The sequence below is a fragment of the Euleptes europaea genome, chromosome 13 (assembly GCF_029931775.1).
Source record: "Euleptes europaea isolate rEulEur1 chromosome 13, rEulEur1.hap1, whole genome shotgun sequence".
NCBI lineage: Eukaryota > Metazoa > Chordata > Lepidosauria > Squamata > Sphaerodactylidae > Euleptes > Euleptes europaea.
In genome coordinates this window covers 41,560,624-41,586,616 of record NC_079324.1, presented here as the reverse complement: position 1 = coordinate 41,586,616, position 25,993 = coordinate 41,560,624, and the positions used below count along the sequence as shown (strand labels likewise).

Here is a 25,993-nt window from a genome sequence, read left to right as displayed (position 1 = left end):
AGAAAAGAGTGGGAGAAGTCAAATGCATGCAAGAAGAACTGGATTACTCAGAAGATTCCGTTGTTGTTTTTTAATCTATCCTGTTGCTATTTAAATTCTGCATATTTGCAGACTCTCACTGTTTGCCTCATCCTTTCCCCCAATCATGGCAACTGACTGTGCTTACTTTAAACAGCAAAAGAATTCCCACTGGCTGTGTACAGAGAAATTAAATCAACTGGGTCATTTTTAATGTTCCAAGCTTAAAGGAGTCTGGGTATTTCCTATACAGAACAGAAAACTTTTAAGGCCCAGAATAGTAAGCTGAAATAATAGGGTTAGGGTGAGCTACAGCTATAAGTAAAATAGTTAAAAACACACAAGTCTAATATGGAATGTGGACACAGTGTTTGAGGTTTAAAATACAGTGCAAACTTCTGCTTTAAAGGGAGAGTAACAGATTTAACTTTTAAAAGTTGATAAGTGTAGTGGAGCTTGAATGTTTTATAATTCTGGCACTGGACAACCCTTTTTTTTTCCAGTTCAGATGACAATGAAGCAGTCTTGTATGAAAAGAATTTGGAAAATGAATTTACCAAATAAAACAATATGGTGCATAGGTCAATCTGCTAGTGTCCCTTTAAAGGAGGAATCTCTCAGCTTCCTGCCCTCCCTCGAACTGCAGAATTTACATTGGCTCAACACAGCCGTCAAGGTTCTGTGCAAAAGCGGGCTGCATAAAGAAGTAAAGGGAGAAACTATTGTTACTGCAGGCACAGGGAAGAAGAAAAGCCACCCTGGTCAACATTCTTAAAGGCCACGATCCCTGATATGTATGCAGTTCTCTTAGTGGGTGTGCACTTGCGCATCCCCAGTTTAAGAACAAGTGTCCTCACTCAGGTCCTGCTGAGCAATACTGGAACCATAGAGAAACTTTTCCTTTTTCGAATTGAGTCCCTATTGCATATAAAATCCCCACCACCCCCCAGGCAGTGGAGGCTCTAAAGAGATCCCAGGGCCTCTCCAAAATGGATTTTCTGGCCAGGTTTCAAGTAGAAATTAAAGTCCTTCGGTGCCTCGAAGATCAGAACGATGGTAGATCCCAAGTTAAACTCCCCTAAATGTTCTCCTTTTCTCATGGGGATGCCCTCTTTGTTGTTGTTGGTTACAAAGCTGAAGTCATTATAGGAGCCTTTGCTGTATCTGGGGCTGTTTGTACGCAGGTCCTGCACACACAGAAGAGAAAGTGATGTTATTTGGCATCTTTGTTATTCAAGGAGGAAAACTTGCCATTATACCCTGCCTGAAAGCTTAAGGCAGTTACACCCCCCCGCCCTTCCCCCCCCCCACTAGTCAATCTGCCAACTTAGTCTTTTGTGGGCTAAAGAAGAGCCAACCTTTGTAGCACCTGCCTGCCTGCCTGGTCTCTTGGAGGTAATACTGACCACAGGCAACAAGAGAAGTGGTGATTTGCAAATTTAACTAATGGCCAAGAGATTTCTACCCAACCCCTCTACTAATAGAATAGAATTCAGGTTGGCTTACAGCAGAATTTAAAGAAAAGAATGGCCACCCTGCACAATCTTCTCAAAAGCCATGATCCCTGGCACGGATACAATTCTCATAGCTGGCATGTGTTAGCATCTCCAGGTCCTGCTGAGCAATACTTAGAGCTGTAAAATCAAATTCATCCACAGCAGTAAAACAAAAGCAGAGATTAAACAGCAAACAGCAGAGGAATATTTTAAAAGCTCTAAAAGATTAGCAGGATATAGTTTTTACTTTTATCATTTCCAGCCAATAATGAGGGGGGGCAGATGGGTTACTGGGACACAAAGTTATATACTGTCTATGTACATGCAGCAGTGGGATTTCTGCCAAAACCCACTTTGGGATGGTGGAAGTTGCCACAAATTGTTCCTTGTAATACTTCACCTCATCAGGCAGAATGTCCCAGGTGAGTGCCATAGATCTCTACCATTTATGAGACCAATTGAGCTTACAAGCAACAACTCAGGCCCCAGCTGTAAACTATGAGGCAGGGCCTAGAATTCAGCTCTTTCCTTAGCCTTACCCAAGGAAGGAAAACTGGAGACGTAAGGATATTAACAGCATCAAGTAAGAGTTTCTGCAGGAGCTGGCTTTTTCGCAAAGTTAACTGGATTCATCACTGCTTGTACCCATATTAAGTCTTCTACATCTGGGTGGGCTGAGGTTCCACGTTATTATAAAAATGCTGTTCCTCTGCTACCCTGTGCTGTCTGCTGTGACTGGCAGTTCCGTCCCAATGTCTCAGACAAAGGTTCTCTCCCAGGCCTATTATCAAAGGTCCATTTACCTGGAAGTTGTAGGAACTGAATGCAGAACCTACACACATAGGTTCTACCTACACACCTACACACACAGAACCTACATACTCTATTGCTATGGCCTCTCCTACACAACTCAGAATGGCTCTGACTCAGAAACAGAACTAAAAAAACTAATGTTCAGAGGACTTAAGCATCCTCTGGAAACAGGAAGAGAGAGCATTCGGTAGCCTTGCCTGCTTGCACCTTCTGTTAAAAGTAACTATTCTCCTTTTGGGACAGACATTAACAGTTGTGCCGCCCTCATAACTCTGCCATTGCTTCCTCTTAAAGAAAGATTCCTACTCACTCGGTCAAAATAGATGCGGATGGATCCCACGTTTTGCGCTCCGACAGCTGTCAGAGAAAAAAAGCCATATTTCCAGCAACCACTGAGGACAACACGTTCATTATGGCAGAAGAGTTCCTTGATCCAGCGAGCAACCCCAGGATTCACAGACATCAGGGAGCCTGAGTGAACAAGGAGAAAAGGGGAAAAGCCTTCCCTTTACTCATCAAGCTATTGTAAAGATGAAATCACATGATCAGGAATGACTCACAAGACAAAACTAAAGACTCGTGGGTCAGAATTACTGCACTACATGAACCAGATAGTAGTAAAATGGAATCAAGAGAAGATCAACTTTTACTATAATCCCTAGTGGCACCAAGTTCTTTTTTTTGGGAGGGACGCAATTATTCTATTCTGTGGTCACCATAAATCAAACAGGTTTGCCAGAAGCAGCAAATACTGGGGCAGTTTGTAGCAAAAGAGTGAAGAAGAGGAAGGATACAATCATTACCCTTTCCCATTTTAAAATCCTTTAGGAATAAGTCTTTGGCAGGGCATCGCTTGGTGTCCTTAGCCAAGCCTTCCCTTCATGATGTTCAAAATATGTGAAAGGAATCTATAATTACAGCATTTCACTGTTCTAAGGCTTAAAGTAAATTTTTAACAGGTGCTGCATTGCTTTGCTTTAACAACCATTTCCCCATCTCCTACTCCTATCTCCCTGAAATTAGGGCAAGAAAGGAGCTGGCCCATGCCTGCAACAGGCCATGAGGGTTCACAGCCACCTCCAAATATGAGCAGAGAGCAAAAGGCAAGGGATGCTCCAGTGACCTGGACTGGGCACAGCAGGAGAGGCCTTTGCCAGCTCCAACATTTACATGGTGCCAAACCTTCAAAGGTGCACCTGAAGCACCTATGGTGGTCTCTGGAATGGTTTAAGACGATGAGGAAGATGCAAGTATGGAGTAGGGACCCTTCCCCAATCCCCCAGTGAGAATACAGGCAAATCATTCTGATTTGGCACCAAAACAAGTGATCACTATGACCTTTACGGCAGATTCCAGTTTAGACGCCTTCCACCCAGGCCATGCCAGCTGACATAACAGTCAGATGCAACACTATGCCTAAAGCACTGGAATGTGAATACTGCTTCCAAATCTAACATGTCTCTGTTTTTCCTTTCCAGGAAAATAAACTGCTTGGGAACTCAGCTCTGCAAAGTGTGTTGTCATCAGCACCCCCCTAAAAAGAAGAAGAAGAGGAGCACAGAGCTGTCATTTGCTTTGCCTTATAAGGCTCAATACAAAGCCAAAACTAGGAGAAGGCAGCAAAAGACTATGACTCACCTGTGATCTTTCATATGCCCATTGTCTCATTTAAGCCGGGCTGCTACATGTACAACATTAGCACACAGAGGCTATGCATGTCTGATGTTCTACAGTTGCATGAGAAAGCTAAGAACCCAGTGTAAATGAGTTGTTGGGTGTGTGACAAGCTGCAACAGTAAGATCTCCTTCCCTGCCAGCATCACTTCTAAATGAGTTCTTGCAGACCTCAGGAGGAAGAGGAGAGGCTTCCGATGTTTTGGAGTCACCCAGACCTTTTGAGAGAGCTCCTTTGCATTACACACAATAAATCTGTCTCCAAGATCCAGGCTGCCAGAGAAGTATTTTGAGTTCTCCAAGCAATTCAACCCCAGGGATAGCCAAGTTATAAAAGTACGTGTCTCAACTATTCATACTGCCCCAAAACACTCTCTCAATGACATACTGTTTGTGTGTCTCCCACCTGCAAAACAAGGCCTACCTGGGAAGTGACGCCGGTGAGACACTGTCCAATCAGTGGGAGAGTGGAAACAGTGGTAATCTCCAGGCGCTAGGTAAATCACACAGTGATAGAGTTCATTGTTTTCTTGTGTGACCAGATGGTTTTGGAAGGAGTCAGTGCAGGAGGCTGGAGACAGTAAGGAAACAAAATTGCTTTCAGGATTTCAGCACAACATCCAGAACAGAGGGTTAGCAGCACAGACCTACAACTAAGCTTGGTGCTGATGGTGGGGGTTGCGCTAAATGGCAGAAGCCTGTATTTTAAAAACGCGAAGACTGATTCTCTAATGTCACACCAGTATAATTGATGCAAAGATGTGGAATAAAGCAAAAAAGACAGAGAATTCACTATCTGAATGTTTCCGATGTCAAGAATTTACACCACTTTCATAAAATGGCTCCCATGTAAAGGCAGGCAACCACACATCATCAAAGAGATCCAACACAGAAATAAAGCTCTGTCTACAATTTTAATAGGAGACCTGCAGATGCCCGGCCCTTCTCAATGGCCCATTGCGGCAGCTGCAAAGTGCACTGCACCGTGTAGGCCAGTAATCCAGAAGTGTACATGTGCAACTGTTAGACATATGGCTCAATTCAGTAAAACACCACTGGGTAAAGCCCCGCTTGTGGAATTGTAAAGAAAGAGAAGTAGAGATTAGAGCAGGGGTGGGGAACGTCAGGCCTGGGGGCCATTTAAGGCCCGCAAAATCATTTGGTCTGGCCATTCGTGGATCCTGGCATATCTCTAGCTCAGAAGGATCTAAGACTGGCGATCTGCCCCCTCCTGCAGAATACCCTCTATTCAAGTCCGATGTGAGTTTGTTTTGCTGAGAAAAGGAACCTTTCCCCCCCCCCTTGCAGAAGAGTCATTAGTTATGGAGCTGCTAGGACCGCCCAAGAAACTGTGTTAACCCATTCCCACCCGGGCCGTGGAGAAACGTATTCCCTCTGTGCTACAAGAGGGCTGGGGGCGGAAGTGGCAACAATGGAGGGGTTAAAGGGGACAGGGCTAGAATGTGCGGGGGGGGGGTTTCTTAGCCAGTGTGTCCTCATTTCACCCCTGCAGGAGGAGGTAGCAGGAGCAGGCTGTAGAATCCAGCCCCAACCATGTGGAGCAGGAGCAACTCCGGAGTGTGGCTGGATGGCTATGCCTGGCTGGTGCAACAGACCATCCTGTGCCACCAGGTTGGCCAGTGCGCCACCAGTTGGAAGCCTGCCTGCCCGTGCGAGGGGGGGTCATCTGGGGCAGCTGCCTTATTAGGGCTTGGTTGGCTAATTTTTAAGTTGATAATTTTATATGGCCCGTGAATGATGTTATAAATAACCAAATGTCCCCTGGAGGAAAAAAGGTTCCCCACCCCTGGATTAGAGTAAAAGTCTACAATCCTGTGCTTTGTTACCTGAGAGTAAGCTGCATTAAGTATAATGGGATTTCTCAGTAGATATTCATAGGACAGGGCTGTAAATCTCTCAGGTTATATGGGATCACCCTAATTTAAAAAAAATTAAAGTAGGTGCTGGACAGCGTGCCCTGTGCATCCTGGCTCATAAAACAGCTCTCTGCATTTCAAACTGTTAAAAAACAGAACAATCTTACAGCATTTTAGGAGGCTGCATTAAGTATACTGCCCACATGCAGATGCAAAGACACACATACACACACACACATTAATGGCCTTGACTTTTAGTTTCCATGGAGATGGCACACATTGTTTAGGGATTGTCTGGTCCCCGCTCAAGGTTGTGTGACCTCATCACCATAAAATGTTATCTCATACCACACACAGTGGTGCAGCATGCTGGTCACAAAATATTGTCGAAGGCTTTCACGGTCAGAGTTCATTGGTTCTTGTAGGTTATCCGGGATGTATAACCGTGGTCTTGGAATTTTCTTTCCTGACGTTTCGCCAGCAACTGTGGCAGGCATCTTCAGAGTAGTAACACTGAAGGACAGTGTCTCTCTGACACTGTCTCTCTGACACTGTCCTTCAGTGTTACTACTCTGAAGATGCCTGCCACAGTTGCTGGCAAAACGTCAGGAAAGAAAATTCCAAGACCACGGTTACACAGCCCGGATAACCTACAAGAACCAATGCTGGTCACAGTTCCTATGTTCCCAAAGCTTTGATGACAGGGATTGGTGGAGAGCCAGTCAGTTTCCATTATTCACAGTGAACCCTAACCCTCATGAAGCATTATAGAAAGAAATGGAAGAGAATTACGCCTAAATTCTGTGGCCAGGAAAAAGGATAAGAAAGGAGAAACTCTGGAGTTGAAGAGGAAGGGTACATTATTCTGTACGCCAAAGCACTATACAACACAGTTAGCCAACCAAGACCACTGAATTTACTTGAGTATTTACCTGGCTTGATCTCAGAATTCTCAGTAGTGGCATGTGGGCCCAGAAAGGACTCCAGGGAGTAAGTGATGCCTTTCACTTGCTCAACCTCACAGTTCTTCACTTGTCCAAAACTGAGGATCTTGCCATCAGACGGACTGATCTACAGGAAGCAAACAACAGGAAAACAACCCACTGGTTATTTAACCCACCTTCTCTACTCAGTCCCAGCGCCATACATACATTTTCTTATAATCTCTTGGGCAAGAGAGGATGCAAGCCAAAGATCCAGCAAAAGCCCTTCTTTCGTTCTTAGTGGAGGCCAGAACTCACATCTCAATTTCTTTTCCTTTCCCAAAACATTAGCCTCCTTACAAATACAAAAGCTACAGCAAAATACAATAGTTTATTTGGGGTTATGTCCTAATTTAACAAAAAGTGAGCAGAAGGAGGTAGCAGCTCCTTATAATGTCAGTCCATTTGCCAATTCCTCTTTCCCCTTTCTTTAGCCATACGGTATTTATTTCCAGCATTTTGGCATTTATCGGCCACTCTCAATCTCATCCCCATTTGTAGACTCTTCCTGCTGCTTTCTTTCTCCCCCTCTGGAATTACCCAGAAGGAAACCATCCTCCATGATCTTTTCCTCTCTCCAGCTATTTGTCCTTATCAATACTTGGCTCTCCAAATTCTATCAGTTCTAGCCTCCACCTAAACCCCCATACTTGTGCTTCTCAACCTGAAAAGTAAATTCTATACATCTCTACTCCCTTCACCTTGTGGTAGTCATATATCACCTTCCAGCTTTACTCTTAGTCTAAACTTTGGAACTGACTCACCTTCTGACAACATCTGGCTCCTAGATGATTTTAATATCCATGATGATAAATCCCTTGGACCCAGCAGCTTGACCTCACTCTTTTGGTGCTCCCCACAGATCTGTTCTTGGTTCTCTTCTATTCTTTCTTGACACACTGCCCTTGGGTGACCCCATCAAATCCAATGACTCCATGCCACCTATATGCTTATGACACCTAGTGCTCCCCCTTGATCCAATTCCATATCTCCAGTTAACTGTCTGATATTTCTGCTTAGAAGTCTCAAACTCATTAATTCCAAGATGGAAGTTCTCATTTTCCCTCCCATTACTTACTCTCCTCATGGATGCTCCAGGTTCAATGACAACATCATCATTCAACATGGATGCCTTGACTTTAACTTTGATCCTTCTCTCTTTTGCTCCCCGTATTCAGTCTGCTGCCAAGTCATATAGCTAACAAAACTGTCTATTACAAAATTACAGTTTTTCCTTTCTACCCATTGAATGAAAAATCTGCTCTGGTCACTCCTCTCCTTGACTACTGCAATCTCCTTCTACCTGGTCTTCCACTGATGCACCTCCCCCTCAGCCCGTATACTTCACTCTGCTGACAAAATCATTCACTGCTTTCATCTTCAGAACCATCCTTGGCCTTGCCTACCCTCACCTGTCAGCTCACATATCCTTATACGTCCCTGCCCACGACCTTCATTCTTGCAGCTCCACCAATCCTCTGCTATCAATGTCTCATGCTCCATCAAACAACACTGCTCTTTCTCCCTTGCTGCCCCCCTATTCCAGGAACTGGCTCCCAAAAGACCTGCATGATGCCACCTCCCTCACTTCCTTCAGACCTCTCTTTAAGACAGTTTCTCCTTGAAGCCTTTGGCACAGCCCCCTTTGTCCTCATCAACTACTGAAACAAAGCCTAAGAATGCATAACTGGATTTAATCCAGAGTTGTCTCTTGTTCATCACTACTGCTCACTTCTCCTGTTGTTGCCTTCTTCATCTTAACATTTAGATTTTATGCCTTTCGGGACAGGGACAGTGTCTTTTTGTACTCCGTGAAGGAGCATGCACAATATCAGCAATAAAAATCACAGCACAAAGGGTAGAAAATCTGCAGCACTGTTTTGATCAGGCTTGCTTCTGCAAATCAACCAATGACAACGCCCTATCATTCCATGCAACTTACCACACTGTGGAGACCACAAACAGGCCGTGCCTGTGGCTTAAGCTTCCGTCGGAAGAACTCACTAAGGTTTCGGTAGTGATGAAGATCTTCCACAGCTGCCTCCTTCATGTTGACACCGAATGTCCAGATGTAGAGGCTGAGGACAGGTTTCCGGAGCCAGGTGGGCAGCTCTACACTGTTTAAGCGTCCCCAGGCTCGTGAGAGTAGTCGTGTTGGCACAGATTTGTATAGGGAAACCTAAAAAGAGGGGAGGGAGGGAAAATGGGAGCTATTGCACAACATCTTCTGCCACCTCCCTACCAATATATAAACTGAACAACTATCATAACCCCCCCTTGGCTTTTAAATGCAAGAGATCAAAGACAGCAGTAATTTTTTTTACTATCCTGTCCTACCCCCTGGCTCCCTCCATTGATATGCAGTGGTGGGAAGGCTGGATAGAAAAGCATTCAAACTAACACTAATTATAACATGAGGTATTTATTGAGCTGACAGCCTCTGCTCTTTTGCGGTAACAAAGATACTTCTTAAAGACTCATTTCTCTGCTCACTGTAGGAAAACCATTCCAACAAAGGAAAGCGGCGAGCAGAAATGCCATACTACAGGACAAAGTTTATGCTCCCTGCCAACATTTCAGCATTTATTGATGGGCTCGCCTTTCTGTGGAATAACATATTCTGTGTTCTTGCTTAGAACAATTAGTAAGAACAGTTTGTGAAAGCATGTTATAACCCCAACTAGATTGTCTTCAGAAAAGGAAATTAATCTGCAACATGTGGGGAAAGGTGCAGAACAGAACGTCTTGTTCGTTACAGTGAGAGATTCCCCACCCCCTCAACGCAGAGCCCTGGATGCTATGGCTAAGATTTTTGGGGGACAAAGTATTTGAAATAAAATTTAAATAAATAAAGTTGGTGCATTTCAGATAGATCACAATACTCAAATGTGCAGATGCCAACAAGATAGTCACAGGTTCACACCTGAGGTTAGATGACTACCCTATGGTTTAATCAGAGGCCTCCTCCTTACTCCAGTCACCACCACCTGTGCCAATGGATGCACATAAATTATACACATTATATTGAAGGTTACTACCATGGGGAAGCCTGGTCCTGTCCCTGATTGAACAGTTCTGCCTCACTTACAGCTAACCAAAGCATTTTACATTAACTGCTGTCCTCTGTCAGTGTCCCTACACCTGTAAAATGACAAGGAAAGCGTTGTTTTGTATTCTGCAGGGTTATGCTACAGCAGAAGAAATACTAAAATGAAGCGGGATAATCTGTAGTCAGCAAGGCCTGATGAAACTGCTGTAGCTAATTCCTTTAAATCCCCTGGGGTTAATCCGGAAACCTTGACATTCCTCTTCAGGGACACAGAATATAAAAGAAGCCTCCAGGAAAAGAATAAGGGAAACTTTGAAACAGCCAATTACTGAAACAAATCATAAAACTGTTTCTGTCTTTAAGAAAAAGTCAGGCATCACAAACCAGGATGGGTTTTACCAAGAACAAATCTTGGAAAGCCAATTTTATCCCCTTTGACAAGGATCTTGTGTCTATTAGATCCATTCCAAATTCACACACAACATAAACCCAGCTTCAATCTCTTGGTGCAGACAAGAGATCTTTCTACAGGCCAAGTCAGAGGGGCACACAAAGGACTGAAGAGCCCCTTTTAAGAAGTGCCCTGGAAATGAGAGGATCAGCACTCCTTTGTAGGGAAATGGCCCTGCATCTGGAATTTTCCCAATACTTTTCTCAAAAAAGTAGATTAATATATGCTGAGGGTACACAACTGGGAACCACTTTGGGAGATGACTACAATGCACACAATCAGTTTTGCAAACAGCCAAATGTCTGAGCCACCTGAGCAAAATTAGAATCGCTACTAGGAAACCAAGAGGAGGAACTTTACTAAACTGAAAGAGAGCTGGTTCCTTTTCACACCAGTGACTAAATGTCATGTGGACTAGTAAAAATGTTATGGACTATTAACTTTTTTGGATTTACTTGTCAAGACTGATAAACTATAAAACTATAGCAAATACAAATAAATGCAAAGTATCACTACTGGGGGAAAACAGGTTTCTTACTTGTAACTAAAAATGCAAAGTGTTTTGTAGAACCTTGAAAACTAACTAATTTACTGTGGTAGGTGTTTTCTGAATCAGAATCTACTTGAGCAGATGCATGAACTGTAACATTACCTGGCAGAAGTATATAAACACACAAGGGTGCAAACAGAAGGTTAGAGGGGTTATTTCAAAAAGAGGTCAGAAGGCCTAACACTACACGCCACAACTTTGTTATATTACACTGCAGAACCCCAACACAAACAAGATGTAACAGCAAGACTACAAGTGGCAAGTAAGATAAAAAATGCAGAATTCTTTTATCTAAAGAGCTAGTCGTCTTCAGTCTTTATTGAACTAAAGCTGTGTGTGTGTTAAGTGCTGTCAAGTCGCTTCCGACCCATGGCAACCCTATGAATCAATGTCCTCCAAAACATCCTATCTTTAACAGCCTTGATCAGGTCTTGCAAATTGAGGGCTGTGGCTTCCTGAAGCTATATACCGTCAAATCAGCAGCTTCATGTTGAAATAGCCCTTTGAAAAAAATTTTTTTTGCTGAAACATGGAAGCCTTTACATCCATTGCTGAATGTCTAGAAAAAAATAGTTTTAATGCTTCTGTTTTTACTGTCCATTTGTCTTTTCATGGTCTAGTTTGGCCAATGTAAATGGGGGAAGAGCACTGCCAGTGCATGGAAGCATCCATCACATCAGAGAATGTGAAGGTGAATAAGCCACTAATGGTATAAGCTAATGTTCTTGGGCCCCTGAATGGTGTCGTTCAGATATTCACAGGGCCACAGCTCTTACTCTCCAGAGTATGGGTTTGTATCCCCAATGGCCAGTCTGTTGCTGATTAATAGTTGCTTTACGTTTAGAAACTGTCTGACAGCAAGTACAGTACACCTACCACACTGAGAGCTGTCAGTGGGAAAGCTCATCTCCTAGGAAGACAATAAATGTGTGATGATAAAACCTATATTTCTTCTTCTTGGTCTTCATGGTCAACATATGGTTGATTAGTTAGCTGATTTATCTAGAGGAGGGTTCTGACATTCTGAGTGAAACAGGCTATAGAGAACTGCTCTGCCCAAAGCTTTATAAGCTGTCAAGCGCACATCTAAAGCATAATGTGTAACGAATGCAGAAAACATACTCTGCATGTCAGTAATGGAAGTGCCCCTTGCCAAGGCGGAAAAACGACCATGTTCCTAGCAGGATGCCTGCTGTATAAGCTAGAACAGATTGAGTCTCAACAGTGTAACAAATAGTATTGTGGACACAACCCACTGAGAAAATGTTCTAGGGGATATGTAGATGCTTCTCTTAGTATAAGCACAACAAAGAGAATGTTGTCCTTTCTGAAGGGTGCTAGATAAGAGATTAATGCCTAATAAACTCCCAATATGCAAAGCCTATTCCCTGTTATCCAATGAATGTAACAGCGTTGGGGACAAACTTCAAGCTGTGCCAGGTTGCTTGACAGATGGATGCAGATTTTAAAGATCTTGAAGAAACTCTTCATCAGTAAGGAGACAGCTAATTCAGGGACCAACTTAAGTGGCAGAAACAGATCAAAACACTAGATAGTGTATGTATGTGTGTGTGTGTGTATGTGTGTGTGTGTGTGTGTGAAAAGTGCCATCAAATCACAGCTGACTTATGGCAACCAAGTAGGGTTTTCATGGCAAGAGACTAACAGAGGTGGTTTGCCACTGCCTTCCTCTGCAGGGTGACCCTGGTATTGCTTGGTATTCCCAACCAGGTACTAGGCAGGACCGACCCTGCTTAGCTTCTGAGAACTGATGAGATCAGGCTAGCCTGGGCCATCCAGGTCAGGGCATGTATAAGTATATAATAGCTCAAGTTATGATGTTGGACATCATAAGGATGTTGGAGATCAGGCTAGCCTGGGCCATCTAGGTCAGGGCATGTATAAGTATGTGTGTAAAGTGCCGTCAAGCCGCAGCCGACTTATGGCGACCCCTTTTGGGGTTTTCATGGCAAGAGACTAACAGAGGTGGTTTGCCAGTGCCTTCCTCTGCACAGCAAGCCTGGTATTCCTTGGTGGTCTCCCATCCAAATACTAACCAGGGCTGACCCTGCTTAGATTCTGAGATCTGGCGAGATCAGGCTAGCCTGGGCCAACCAGGTCAGGGCATGTATAAGTATATAATAGCTCAAGTTATGATGTTGGACAAATGGAACAACACAATATTAACTCGTAAGGGTTGCTGATGGATAGTTTTCTCATGTTCAGGAGGCCCTTCTGAAGTGCTAGACAGGATTTACAAGAACTAGATCCTCAAAGTCTTCAGATTCAGTACACAGATGTTGTGGAAAAGAATCCAATCATGGTACTCTTGTCCTCCTTGGTAGGTGTAGGTAATTGTTCCCACCAGAGAAGTCTGGTGAACCAGGAAGGAAGGCTAGGACAAATAAATAAATGTGCATACCTCCTTTGAAAGGGGGACAATGCCACATTCACAGTAAGAAATTAGCAGTGGGCTCCCAACCCCACTGAAATAAATATGTGGGTAAAGTGACCACCCAAATAGTTAGAAAAATATGCTATTAAATAGAATTATCCCCCACCCAATACACTGGAGAATATAGTTCTATGTCCAGAATATTCAGTAATCTAGCCTGAAGTCTCTTAAGTCTGTTGAAGCCAAAATAGAAGAGGTCACATCCCAATATAATCATATCAGAACATGAACATGGTTGCTGCCAAAAGTCTAAGACAACTCTTGGACTGAAAGGGCAACCACTGGCCAGGATTAACAAGGATTAATCAGAGTCCATTTATACTGGGGAAGGTATGCTTAGGCACAGTGACTCAAGGCCTCTGCTTTTGCTCCTGTAAAGTACCAAGAACAAGATGATAGAGAGGTCAACTGGTATGATCACTCTCTATTCGTAGAAAGTAAATAAGGTGCAATTCAAGGACTCCATTTGGATCAACCCAAATTTTTTCACTTTGTCAAAGACAGTTTAACCTTGAAAACATTAATCTCACTAGTAGGATGTGTAAGGACAAGAGTTCTTAGAAGTATGATACTCAGATCTTGAAGAACAGTACTGCTGGGCACAACAAATCCAAAGCTGGCTTGTCCATCAAGTTCTTCCAAGAGACCAAAACACAGACTGCAACTTTTTGAGTCTCTCCAAATGTCCCATCAGTTTTGCTATTCAAGAGTTCTTTCAAATGGCAAGTTCTTTTTATGAGATCTATTATCTGGAACTAAAGAAAGTTGAGAGAAGCCAGGCGTGTCAGCATAGACCAGACATGTCTAGCCTGCTATGGCCTTTAGGCCTCAATCAGCATTCTGGCATGCAGTACTCAGGTAAAAAGTGCAACTTCTTAAAATATATAAGCCAGTTAACTTTTTATTTTGGGGGGAGGGGGTCAAGGAAACAAAACATTTCCACAGAAAATGGTAATCATTCTGGCCAATGGGAATTGAAGGTAGATAGAATAATGCAGTGGTAAAATAAAACAGCTCAAATGTCAAGTTACCCACTGGGATCAAGAGTGAGGGCACCTCTTTCCTTATAATACTTCAACAACAGAGTTAGAAGCTATATGATTAAATAAGGAAAGGTATTTGGTGTACCCTATGCATGCCTCTAAAAATCACCAGGAGCATTGGTAGGGCTAGAGGAAATTTCATCACTAGGCCACATTTTTTGAGGAACAGGCAGCTGTACCTCAAGACTTAGTCATCTTCATATTTTGCTAAACATAGAGGTGGTGATCTTCACTTATTGAAGAAGAAACTGTTTCTCCTACTATATGGTCACACAAAGTCTCAAGGCCTATGGTTGGTATGGAATTGTAGATGTTGCCATTGGTACCAGGACTGATGAGGGGAACAGTTCCTGTTGTTGACACTGGCCTTGAGAGAAACAATAATATATGTATTGGTTGAGGGCAATGAGATTGTATCTGATGCTCTTGAGGAGGATACTGTATATCTCAACAAGGAGGGAAGATCAATTCCTGGCCATAGGAATGTGCCTAAATTTCTCTGCAGGATGATGTAATCTGACATTCACCTATCAAAACTAGGCAAGATAAAGCAATGAGTATCTGCAAAGTAGAAAAGGAGGTAGCATTTTTAATTTTGTATTCTGAAGTAAGTCTGATCCTGGGAAGGCCACCTTCATTATTTCATTCCAGAGGAGTAGCCACATTGCACCAAAAAATAAAAAGGAATCTTATGGCATCCTAAACATCAACACAAAAGTGAGAAGTAAGAGCTATTTGTGGCAGCAGCAAAGCTCTTAATAAAGTCACGGCTGTTATAAAGAGATGGGCAAATAATCCTGGAGAGATGCCACAACCTGAATATCCTGGGCACCGTTCTCCATCCAAATGGGAATGAAGGAAGTTTTGCTCGCTATGTTGACTGGTCCACTGAAATCTACACTCAAGGAACTGGCAAGCTGCAGAAGAATGCAAGCTAGGTATCTAGAGGGACAATGTCCCTTCAACAGCCAACCTAGACCAGAACAACAAGCAGTTTGTCACCAAAGTGCTGCAGTGTTCTACAAAGTTCTCATTGTGGTGAAACTCAATTCAGTTCAGGTTGACTACAAAGGCCACCTCTCCAGCATCCATCCTCTTAGACTAGAAGGTGATGGTCAGGGCTCTGAGAGGCTTTTCCATGGTAATTTCTAAAAAAACACCTTTAGATCATAACCCTGTTATTCAAAAGGAGAACACTGTTGTGGTCTGAAGGCATAAACCTTGAGTTCCAGAAACCATTGGGCATGACCTGTCTTAGTCAGTTGGGAAGGCATGCTTGGCCCTACCTTTCCTGCTGAGATGTGGGATGAAGCCTGTCCCCAAGGAGCTCATATGCAATAATTTTTTGTTGCCAGTTGTTTATCTAATGATATTTGTCGGAGTTTTTTGTAAGCCAGTTAGAGCCCCCTTTGGGGAGGAAAGCAGGACATAAATACTTAAACAAATATCTGAAGGGACTGCATCTCCTTGTATCAAACCATTTGTTAACTCCTTGCAGTAGTTTGCATTTCGTTGGCACCCCTTGCAGGAGTTTCTCCTCTTGCGCCCTTCCTCCATTCTGTGGCACATTCTTATACCTCTGTCAGTTCCCAGGCCTTTTCACCTAACTGTCCCTGTATTATGGAATAGATTACCAGAGACAGTTTGCAAAGCACCAAACAAAGATGGTCTTTCACAAAGCCTGTAAAACCAGCGGGCTCACTCATGTGGGCTAGATGTTTAAAGCTCAGTGTGAAGAAGCTAAGCTTATCTGGAAGGCAACTAATCTTTGTGAATTTCTGTATTGTAATCTTATACCACTTTAACTGTGTTGCTTGTCCTGTAGTCAATTCATAAGCTACGGTGGCCTAAAGTGGAAAGGCATGATACAAATGTTTTAAATAAGTAAGTAAACTGGGGCCACTGGATTGGCTGATACAGCAGGAGGTTCTCTCCGCGCTTATAAGCATGACAGGGACTGACACCAAACAAAACATGTTCCTCGGTACTCCCAACTTATATGGGACTGTGATCACAAACTTTTCCCCCCACAAAGATGTCATGTGTTTAGAAAAATCACAGCCATGTGTGAGAGAAACAAAGAGAGGTGCTCAACTAATTAAAAGAGTGAAAGAGAGAAAGAGAGACTCTCTGTAAAGCAAACAAATAGAAAGAAAGGTAGCTAAAATATTTTTTTTAAAAAACCCTCCAGAGAACGTTTACTGAGTTGCTGCTGTTGTGGTAGTCAAAAGAAAATTGAGCAGGAAGAAAGAGCAGCTCAAAATCAAAAACTGGGATTATAGTGAAGTGGATGCGAAGTACCAATCAACAGTACAAAGCAAACACTGCATTAGACACAACATGGGTGCTACAGTGAAGAACCCCTTTAGCTGTAGATCTCACTGTCATTCCACACAACTAACAGTGCATTCCTAAGGAGAGTTACTCCACTCTAAGCCCATTGAAATGAACGGGCTTAGACTGGAGTAACTCTCCTTAGGAATGCACTGTAAGAGAGCTCTGTGTCCATCCTCCATCATGGTTAATGGATGGATGCTCAAAGCCAGATAGCAAACTGAGCAGATAGGCAAACAGCCCAAAGACCAACCAAAAGTTCTTTGGCACCTTAAAGATTAACATATTTATCCTGGTCCAGAAAAGCTAATGCCATAGAACAGAGTCAACTTTGCTGTCTACTTCACTGGTTTTGCAACAAGAACTAACATGACTATTCTTGATTTACTCTCCTCCAGCTGCAGTTTGGTCATCTGTACAGAAGTCAGGCCAGTCTATAATGTCTCTGCTACTAGGGTGGAAGAAGGATCTGGAGTCCAGGTTTCTCAGCTGGTGAGCAGAAAATTTGGAACCACACAGTACTCATGGCATAAACATACCAGCCTCCTGTCACTACAGTTTACTCCCCAAGCACAAGACACTCAATTCTTGTCATTTTAGTATGTGGTTTTAGGGATTTCTCCTAATAATGAATTTTAAAAATAAAAATAGGGAAAAATTACTTCTAAATTTTAAAATATCTATTATCAAAAAATCCTGAGTGCACAAATGCAGCATTTTCTTTAAAGGCTGCAAGCAAAGAAGCAGGTAGGGAAAAACATCCCAATTTCTCAATAATTCAGGAGCCCAGCATATTTTAAGTACTTTACACCCCTTTTCTTTTCAGCTAAGCTCCTTCTCTAGCAATTGCAAATTATTGGCAGCTGTTCTTTCACATGTCAAAAATCACACAGGAGACTATAAAGCAAAGCATTCCAGTCAGTTGTTGATATGCTGCAAGTGAGCAAACAGTTGTTTGCAAATTTATTTTCAAAAAGCAAAACCTTTTTCATTCATAGTTCTGTTTCAGTGGCAAATAACACTCTTAAATTTGAAGTGTCAATGCACTGTGTAGAATGTGTAGGAAAACAGATACACCCAAAGGAGCCTAAAAGTTAACAGTTTCATTCCACTCAGCAGTGAACATGCCTCTAGTAAGGTCTGTTGTGGTGTTTCCTGAAAAATCCAGGCAACGGCAACAAAAATAGTACCTAATATAGATTCTAAAAGGAAAAACAGAAGGATCCAAATATAGTCAGCCAAGAAAAGAAGACAGTGCTAACGAAGGGCAGGGGAGAAGACAGAGACAGAAATTTTCTCAGTATGATTATTCTCCTTTGCAGTATGACTGTGATGATACAATGAGAGAATTTCACATGCACCACCCTGAGCTCGTTGGAAAAAAAACTGGGGGGAAATGACACACGCAACACACAAATTCTCTGCTTCCTTTCTGTCTCACAGTATTCTCTGTGGTTACTTGATGGAACAAAGAAAGCAAGTTAAAAAAATAAGACGTTGTATAAGAACAAATGGCCAAGGGACATTGTGAAGATCAAGCTAGTTACTTTTTTTTCAGCTGTACCATTCACATTATCCTTGTCTAGGATGAAGAAAAGGGAGAAAAGCTAGATAGCTGCAATGGTACCTCTCCTGCCTAATAAAAGTCTTTGGCCCTACAAAAATGTATTCAAAACAACAACACAAGCCAGAATGACTTGAGCATAGACAGGTTCTTGGTTTTTTTACAAAATGTATCACTTTTCAAGTTGATTGTGTTCTTTAGTGTAATGCAGCTGAACAGAAAACAAACATCTCTAGAAGCCTGAGGTAGTTGTGTCTGCATACAAGGGTTCAAAGTGTGCTTGAAACATATACAAAGTTAAAGGTTTCCAAATGCCAAAGCACCCAACAAGGATTGTTGCCTTGAACTGTGATCTCTGCAGTTGAATTCCAACCATGAATAATGTGGGAAGAAATCTCCACCCTCCTCCACACAAGAAATGCAGCTCGGCATTCCTGAGACCCAGTTCTCCCTAGTATCTGAATCTATGCACCATTCCTTCTTGTGGATGGTGAGATGTCAAGCGAGCATACGAAACTCTCCACCACTAGAATTTTGCCTGTCTTTGACAGAAAAATTTATCATGCACAGAAGCTTTGCTACAGACAGAAAAACTCAAAATATTGGGGAAGAGGGACAATCTCTTCCTGTCTTCTATGTCCACCACATGTCAGCTCTGCTTTGGTCTTTTCCCTTTGCTAATAGCCACCCTCCTCCTTCACGATAAGGCATCACAAAGCCCAGTACAAACCTTCAAACACTTACCCTGCTCATAGGCCTCCATCCCACTCTGGTCAAGGGTTTAAGAGCACCAAAAGGCAGAAGATAATAGAGAATAGTCAGAGGCCAAGAACGAAGTTTCAGAGCAGGCCTAGACATACAGCTCAGCTGGCCCAACCTCCGCCTCAGGGCCAGCTGGGGAAATTGCAACCTGTAGGATCACACACATACACACACACAAGATGGTCAGCCAACTCCAGTTCAAGCATCACCAGATTGGTCAGTCTGAATTATATCTTTGGACTAGTTGATTCTCATGCTCTCTTCCCAAATAACAGGCTAGTGCCACCAGAAACAGAAGAACTCTAAACATGGCACAGAACATTAGCCTCATAATCTGGAGCCTATTGTTGTTTTCAACAGGAACAAGACAGTCTTTACCATGAACTGATCTATCTAGTCCACAATGTACTTTTGAGAACCGCTCAAGAAAGCCTTCTCCCACATTCAATAGTACAGTAAGCAAGAACTGGTTCAGAACCATAGGAGAAGACTGGCTGAAGTACAGATCATGAGATCATGAACTTGTCTGCAGTAAAAAGGGGACCTAGATACAAGGTGTTATTCATATATAGAGGAGACAGCCTTTCAAGGGGTCCTGATATTTTTGGTAGGATGAAATGAAATGGTCTATCATGACCCTCTGTTGTTTATTTCGGCATCTGTGGACCTTGCAGACAGTAATTCACTATCCACTCCTATATAAAGAGGAATCTTTCTGCTTGACTCTGAAAACAGGGCAACCTCTTCAGGAAAATACCAATGATGGATTGGAACAGAAGTTGCTAATGCTAGAAAACTACTCAGCTCGTAGTAACTAAGCTGTAGCAGGTACCGAGTTGAATCAGGAATGGATCCTACAGCTACCCTCCTAGGAACTAGCAGGTTTGACATACCTGCTTGCTCTCAACAGGCAACAACTGAGAGGCCCTTATTTCTGTTTCACAAAATGTATATCCTGCCTTTCTGCCCTTATGAGAGCCACCAAGGCAGCTAACAAATTGAAACACATAATAAAATTACATTTTAAAACCAATAAAACTGACCACTAAAAACATCATTAAAACAACTAAAACCAGAGCGAAAATACATGTCCTCTGAAGTGGCAGTCCAATACCAAAGTCAAAAGATGACCTGTGAGTACAGGCAACTAAACTATACTAAATCAGGGTCCATTCAGATAGACTGAAAGACCCTCACCTAAATGTTACCTCATCTGCTGTTAAGCACCAGAAGATAGATCCATTCCCTTGGGCCTCCATAGCAAGTTTTGGACGATATAAAACAAAAGAAAATACCACTAGAAAAAATTCCATTTGTTCTATTCTATGGGACTATTCTTCTCTACATTTTTAGTTTGATGACTGAAATTTTGAAGCCAGAACTGAATAAGCCTCTACCTGTCCACGGCCAGAGTACTTAATTCAGTCCCTTTGATCTCACCTGGAAATTCTGATTCTGGCCTGCACATAGCTCTGTTTATGGAAGGGACAACCCAAGTCAAAAAAGAAATAACTTATTCTGTAGAAGCTATCTCTTCACTTCCTTCTAAGAATAGAGTAAAGGAACCTTAGGGAAGCTCCGCCAACACATTCTGATAAGAATACAGGTCAAGAGTGGAAGCTAAGGCACATATGACCACTTTTGTTTAATAGAGAGGCCCCTGAAGACTCAACCCTCTTATACAGCCATATTACAGAAGAGCCAAGGTCGGAAGGATAAATATCATTAGCTTTGCAGGGTGAAGGTAAAGGAAAAAATTGGTGTTAAAGGGAATATCTGGCATAGAGCTAACCTTCTCACTGCCAAACCCCACTGGCAGAGGGCACTGCCAAAAGCTCAGAGGACATGGTACCACTCTTGCCTCCATCGCCCCCCTTTCACTGCAGACAGTCACGGGCCAATCCCTACAAAGCTGCAGCCTGGCAGCTTACCGTAAAACATCCGTGCTTCCCACTGCATGGCCTTATTGCTTAAGAATACCACCCGCAATGTTTTCTTCTTTCCCCACTACCCAAATTAGATGCAAAAGAACCTTCACTGACTATAATGCAACACCCCCTCCTCATTTGCCAATCAAGAGATTTAAACTAATTGGGCCAAACAAAGGCTTTGCGGACAGCTGCCTTTTTCCCCTGCCCTCCCTCTACCACCTTCTTGCAAAGCAAAATATATGCTAGACAGTACCTGAAACGGGCTCTCCTACTTTGGGTGGCCCCAGCAAAGCCAGCCGGGCCTGGATTTTCCAGCTGTGGGTGCTGCTCCCCGGCACAGCTGCCGCTGCCACCATTCCCTGCACGCAGCCTCCGGACATGAATTTTAACTTTGTGGAGGTTGCAGCAAGAGGGAGGAGGGTTAGATAAAGCTTTGCAGCATCTCACCATTTCCCTGAATGCAGTTCTGGTCCCTGCAGGGTGTTTGACTGACACATCGTCGGTTGTAAGTCTCAGTCTCTCTCTTCTTTTCTGCCTCCCTTCCCTCACTCACTTCGGCAAAAGAGGAAAGACGCGTTGTCACAGCTGCCAGTTTTCCCCGCTGGCTTTTCCTCCGACTTGCCCCTGTCTCTTGCCCTCTTTATGATGGTCTCAGCTATTGCAAACAAACAGGCATTGTGTCATAGTTCAGCATCCTTCTGCAGAGACAAAAACCAAGCGTTTCCCACACACAAGCCCTGCTTTGTGAGGGACCACTTCAGCCAGGGGCTGCCATCAAAGCTGGGGCCCTCCAACGAATCTTGAGCTGCTGGGTACTGATGCACTATTGTCAGAAACACAGCTCCATAGCTTCACACATCTCTCCCAAGAGCCGGGCGGAATGCAAGCGAGGCTGAGAGGAGAGGGGGGAGGGAGAGAGGTAATTCCCAGCTTCGACTCTGCACTGCAGTAGCTACGGCTTCATCACTCCTAGGCTGCTGTGCAATCTGGTCTGCATGCAGCAGTCACACTGCCAGAGAGCCGTTTCCTTCCCACACTGCCCAGCTAAGACGTATCCTATAAGGGGAGGGAGCCCACTTCCCACCCTGGACAACAGGAAGAGCTATCACCTAGCCTCTGGAATCCAGCTGTTCTTTGCTGCACAGCTAGGAACAAACAGAGGCTGTAAACATATTGCAGAATCAGATCTTGCAGCAGCAGCTTAAGAAACGGACTGAGAAAGCAGAACATCAATACATTTTAATATGCCCAAGTACCCCAATACTGAACCTATTTTGCAACACAAATGCATGGAGGTTTTCCCTCTCATTCTTGAAAGACTGCAGTGGGAGGCTTTTTCTCTCCTTCTTGAAAGACTGCAGATTAAATCCTCTGACCAGGTAATCTTTGAGTTCTCCTGTTCACTAGACCAAGATAGTAACAGATAGAGGACGGTGCAAACAAAGAGGACACAAGGCAGCAAAAAATAAACCTGCCCATGTTTGTCCTCATTATCAAGCTAGCAGCAAAGCAATGTGAAGTTTTTAACCACGAAAGATCATTTGGTGACAAAGATGTAGGCAAAGCTGTTTGGCTTAATTATTTATACCCCAGCAATATTAAAGTGCTTACTTATTTTGGAAAGAAAATATTGGACTGGCATTACATGCTCACAGCAAAGCCTTTTTTTAAAAACTTGGTAAAGGTATCAAAGTTTTCCAATGATTATCAATACTTCTAATTCCAGAAATTCATGCAGCATGTATACTTGAATGTAGCCCATTGTCAGTGAAACTTACTTCCACATAAATATCCTCATCACCACTTGCAAACTAACACAGAACCAATTTCTCCTGTACAGCCTCGCTGAAGTGAATGTGAGTTATTTTAATTTATTTATTTAGGACATTTATTATCTGCCTTTCTTCCTTATGAAGCTCAAGGAGGCTTACAAAATAAATAAAACACATACAATAAAATACGTTAAAAATATGAAAGCCAAAATTTAAAATCACAACTCAGGACTACTAGTTAACAGAACCAAATGCAATCCTTAAAAAAAGTCTTCAACTACCTCCTAAAGATTGAAAGTGAAGGAGTCCGGTGCATTTCCCTGGGGAGATTGTTCCATAACCATTAATGAAAGAGCATTCATTTCAATGGGGCTTACATAGAATGAATTCTTAATCTAGCCCTCAATCTAGCCCTTAATCAAAACAGTCTTTATTGTAATTCTGTATTTAGAAGACAGTAGAATAATATTGTTATGCACTTATATCTGCCCACATGCCCATCCAGACACCTTAACAGTTTTTGCAAATATATCATCTCATGTTCTTTCTACTGTCCAAATATCGCCTCTCTTCTTCTGTCTGAAAGATCCAAAGAAGAGATTCAGAGGGAAGGCCATCAAATGCACTAAGCAGAAGACAGAAGGTAAATCTTTAAAATCAAATACTTTTGCTAGTAACTATCAACAAAATCACCAAATACAACACGGATTATCAGAAGTCTGCATTAAAGACTACATCTGCACCATACACACAAACAAACATATACCAGTCTCCCCAATCCCAGCAAAACCCAGGACTGAGAGACTGCATAGCCTAGCAGTTGCACAACAACCATTGTTGTATGTCTTATCAGAACAGTAACAAAAGTCATGGTAATGAGCCTGTGGCAGCCTGTTATATTGGCTAGGGGCTGAAGCACTAGTAGTCACTGGGACGTGCAGTTTGCTGAACCAGGAATGACTGAGCTCTATTGTCTGTGGTGATGCAGAAGTTCCTGCCAGTACATTAGGAATGTCTGTAAACGGACCTTTAGGGGGCAAGCCAGAAATGACAGGAGCCACATATTAATGCAACTGTTCTCCCACTCACATGTAACACAGGGAATAGGGGGTCTATTTTTAGCAGAAAATTAAACATGTGTTCTCCTTGCCTCACCACCCTTTGTTGTTTTAAGTATTTTCTCCAAGTCCAGGTCCAATTCTGGAAAGGAGACAGGCTGGAGTAATGAAGTGCCACAACAATCGAGTGCCACAAGGTAAGGAGAGGGAGCACAGTTTAGCTCTCCTCACCCCACAGCTCATTTTCTGTTAAAAATAGATCTCTGCTCTGCATTTTATATGTGAATAGGAGAACAAGGGAATAAAATACACATAGATCTTCCCATCTCGTATAGTTTGGTCTGAAGTTTGCAATGATTCTTTGCTGAATCAAGGAAGGTTCTTTCTCCAGGCTCGTGAAAAAAGCAGGCTGATCTTTCAAGCCCCTGGTGGAAGAGGCCAGATCCAGAGAAGCTGGAACAATGGCTCCAGGTCTGATGCTCTTCCCCTTGCATTCCTGACATGCAGGGGCTCCCACACTCAAGGAATTTGTTCAGCCCTTCTTCTTCCAGCTTTCTCTTCAGAAACCTCCTCCACGTTTACTTTCCACGCAGAAAAGCCCAGAGAAAAATCACCCTTCCAAGGCACATTTCAATTTGTTTTAATAACATCAAAATTAAACATGTCTAAATGTGCACCCCACACCTGCCAAGAGAAAAGTCTCTGACGTTGCTCCACTATGCTGAAAGCGTCACACAATACAGTTTCCAGATAGCAGTAATTCTGACGTACATAGAACATAAGATGCCTACAAAAGGGCACTAGCTTAGTTCAGGCAGAAGGTCTTTCCTTTCTTCTACTTGCATGGTTTAGCAGGGCTGGACCAAGAAAGATACTCTGGCATCCTAGGCTCCATCTCCTTGCTATTATCAATAAGCACAATCCAGAAGAATGTTCTCTTGCTCAAAATAATGTAAGAATACATGAAAGGTTTTACTAATTAGACCACTGGACCATGTAATGTGGCATCCTGCTTCCTACAGCAGCTCACCAGATGCCTTTAAGAAGCCCACAGCATAGCATGAAGCCCTCCCTCTTCTGTAATCCTCTAGTTGCTGCTATCCAGAGGTACTCTGTCTATGAACATGGAGGTTTCATTAAGCCATCATGGCTAAGAGCCATTAATCGATCTATCCTCCATTAATGTCTAATTCCTTCTAAGAGCGATAAGTATAGGTCACTGCCATAGCTTACAGCAGCAAATTCCACAAGTAATTGTACATTGTGTGAAGGGGTGTTTTCTTTTTCCTGTCCTGAATCTACTGCCAATCAATTTCACTGGGTCATTCCACAGTCTAGTCAATGCAACCAATAAAATAAGACATCTGATAAGCAATGTAAAAGGACTAGGATTATATCAGTCTGAAACAAAGCATTAAGTATTAGACTTGATATGAGTACCTTGGTAAATTTGATACAGCCTTACTCTCCTAGAGAACTGGCACATTAGGGACAAAGTTAGGCTAGGAATCTTCTCCCTTACACCTGGTTTGCTATGAGCAGGTAATTTCTTTTATAAAGGAACATGGAACGATTTGAGTCCCAATCTGCACCTCAAATATAGTCAAATAACAGGTTTACTATCTTAACTGCTATTTGGGAGAATGAATCCATAACCATTAACTCCAAAGAAGTAACCATGTTAATCTGCTGCAGCCATGAACAATCGGTAAGTGTCGTTGTAATGTAAACACTAGCATATTCATTTTGTTCTAAGCTTTCATTAGTCAGAACCCATTTCATCAGATACACAAAATATGAGCATCAATTTAGTTTAATTGAAGGTGTTTTCTTTTTCCTCTGAAAAAATGTGTAGTGCCTACTAAAGTTTATTCCCCTGTGCTTTTTAGATGGTTTTGACAAGACAAAGGAGAGGGAACCCCATTTCTTTCTCTGGTGGTTTCTCTTGCCCCAGCTCCATTTCCCCAACATCCCTTTGCACTATCTCCACTTTCTCCCTCCACTGGATCCTAATCTTTCTCCCCATCCCCTTGCTCAACCTCTCCTCCAGTCTTTCCTTCTTGCAGTCACTCACCTCCCTCTGCACAACCCCTGTGGTTTCTCCTCCCCCACATTTTTCTCTCCAGTCCTGCTTCCCCCACACACGTACTTCTTTTGTCCCCA

General features: G+C 42.8%; 2 protein-coding genes across 3 annotated transcripts in view; both read right to left on the bottom strand.

Moving 5' to 3' along the window:
* Positions 1-966: 966 nt before the first annotated feature.
* LOC130486378 (phosphatidylserine decarboxylase proenzyme, mitochondrial-like) lies at positions 967-21,860 on the bottom strand. 2 transcript variants are annotated; one of them, XM_056859640.1, is made up of 7 exons: positions 21,254-21,860; positions 19,052-19,217; positions 8,804-9,040; positions 6,811-6,949; positions 4,426-4,572; positions 2,638-2,798; positions 967-1,205 (listed from the first exon to the last, which is right to left on the bottom strand). In XM_056859640.1, exons 1-7 carry the CDS (start codon positions 21,448-21,450, stop codon positions 981-983), a joined length of 1,272 nt encoding a protein of 423 aa, XP_056715618.1. In that variant the 5' UTR covers positions 21,451-21,860; the 3' UTR covers positions 967-980. The 2 variants fall into 2 exon arrangements, with proteins under 2 accessions (XP_056715618.1, XP_056715619.1); XM_056859641.1 differs by having other exon boundaries at positions 21,448-21,860.
* Positions 21,601-25,993, bottom strand: part of LOC130486379 (phosphatidylserine decarboxylase proenzyme, mitochondrial-like) — a 27,521-nt gene continuing 23,128 nt past the window's right edge. Inside the window, exon 3 of the mRNA XM_056859642.1 lies at positions 21,601-21,655. Coding sequence (XP_056715620.1) covers positions 21,641-21,655 — 15 coding nt within the window. The 3' untranslated portion in view covers positions 21,601-21,640. The remainder of the gene's footprint in view (positions 21,656-25,993) is intronic.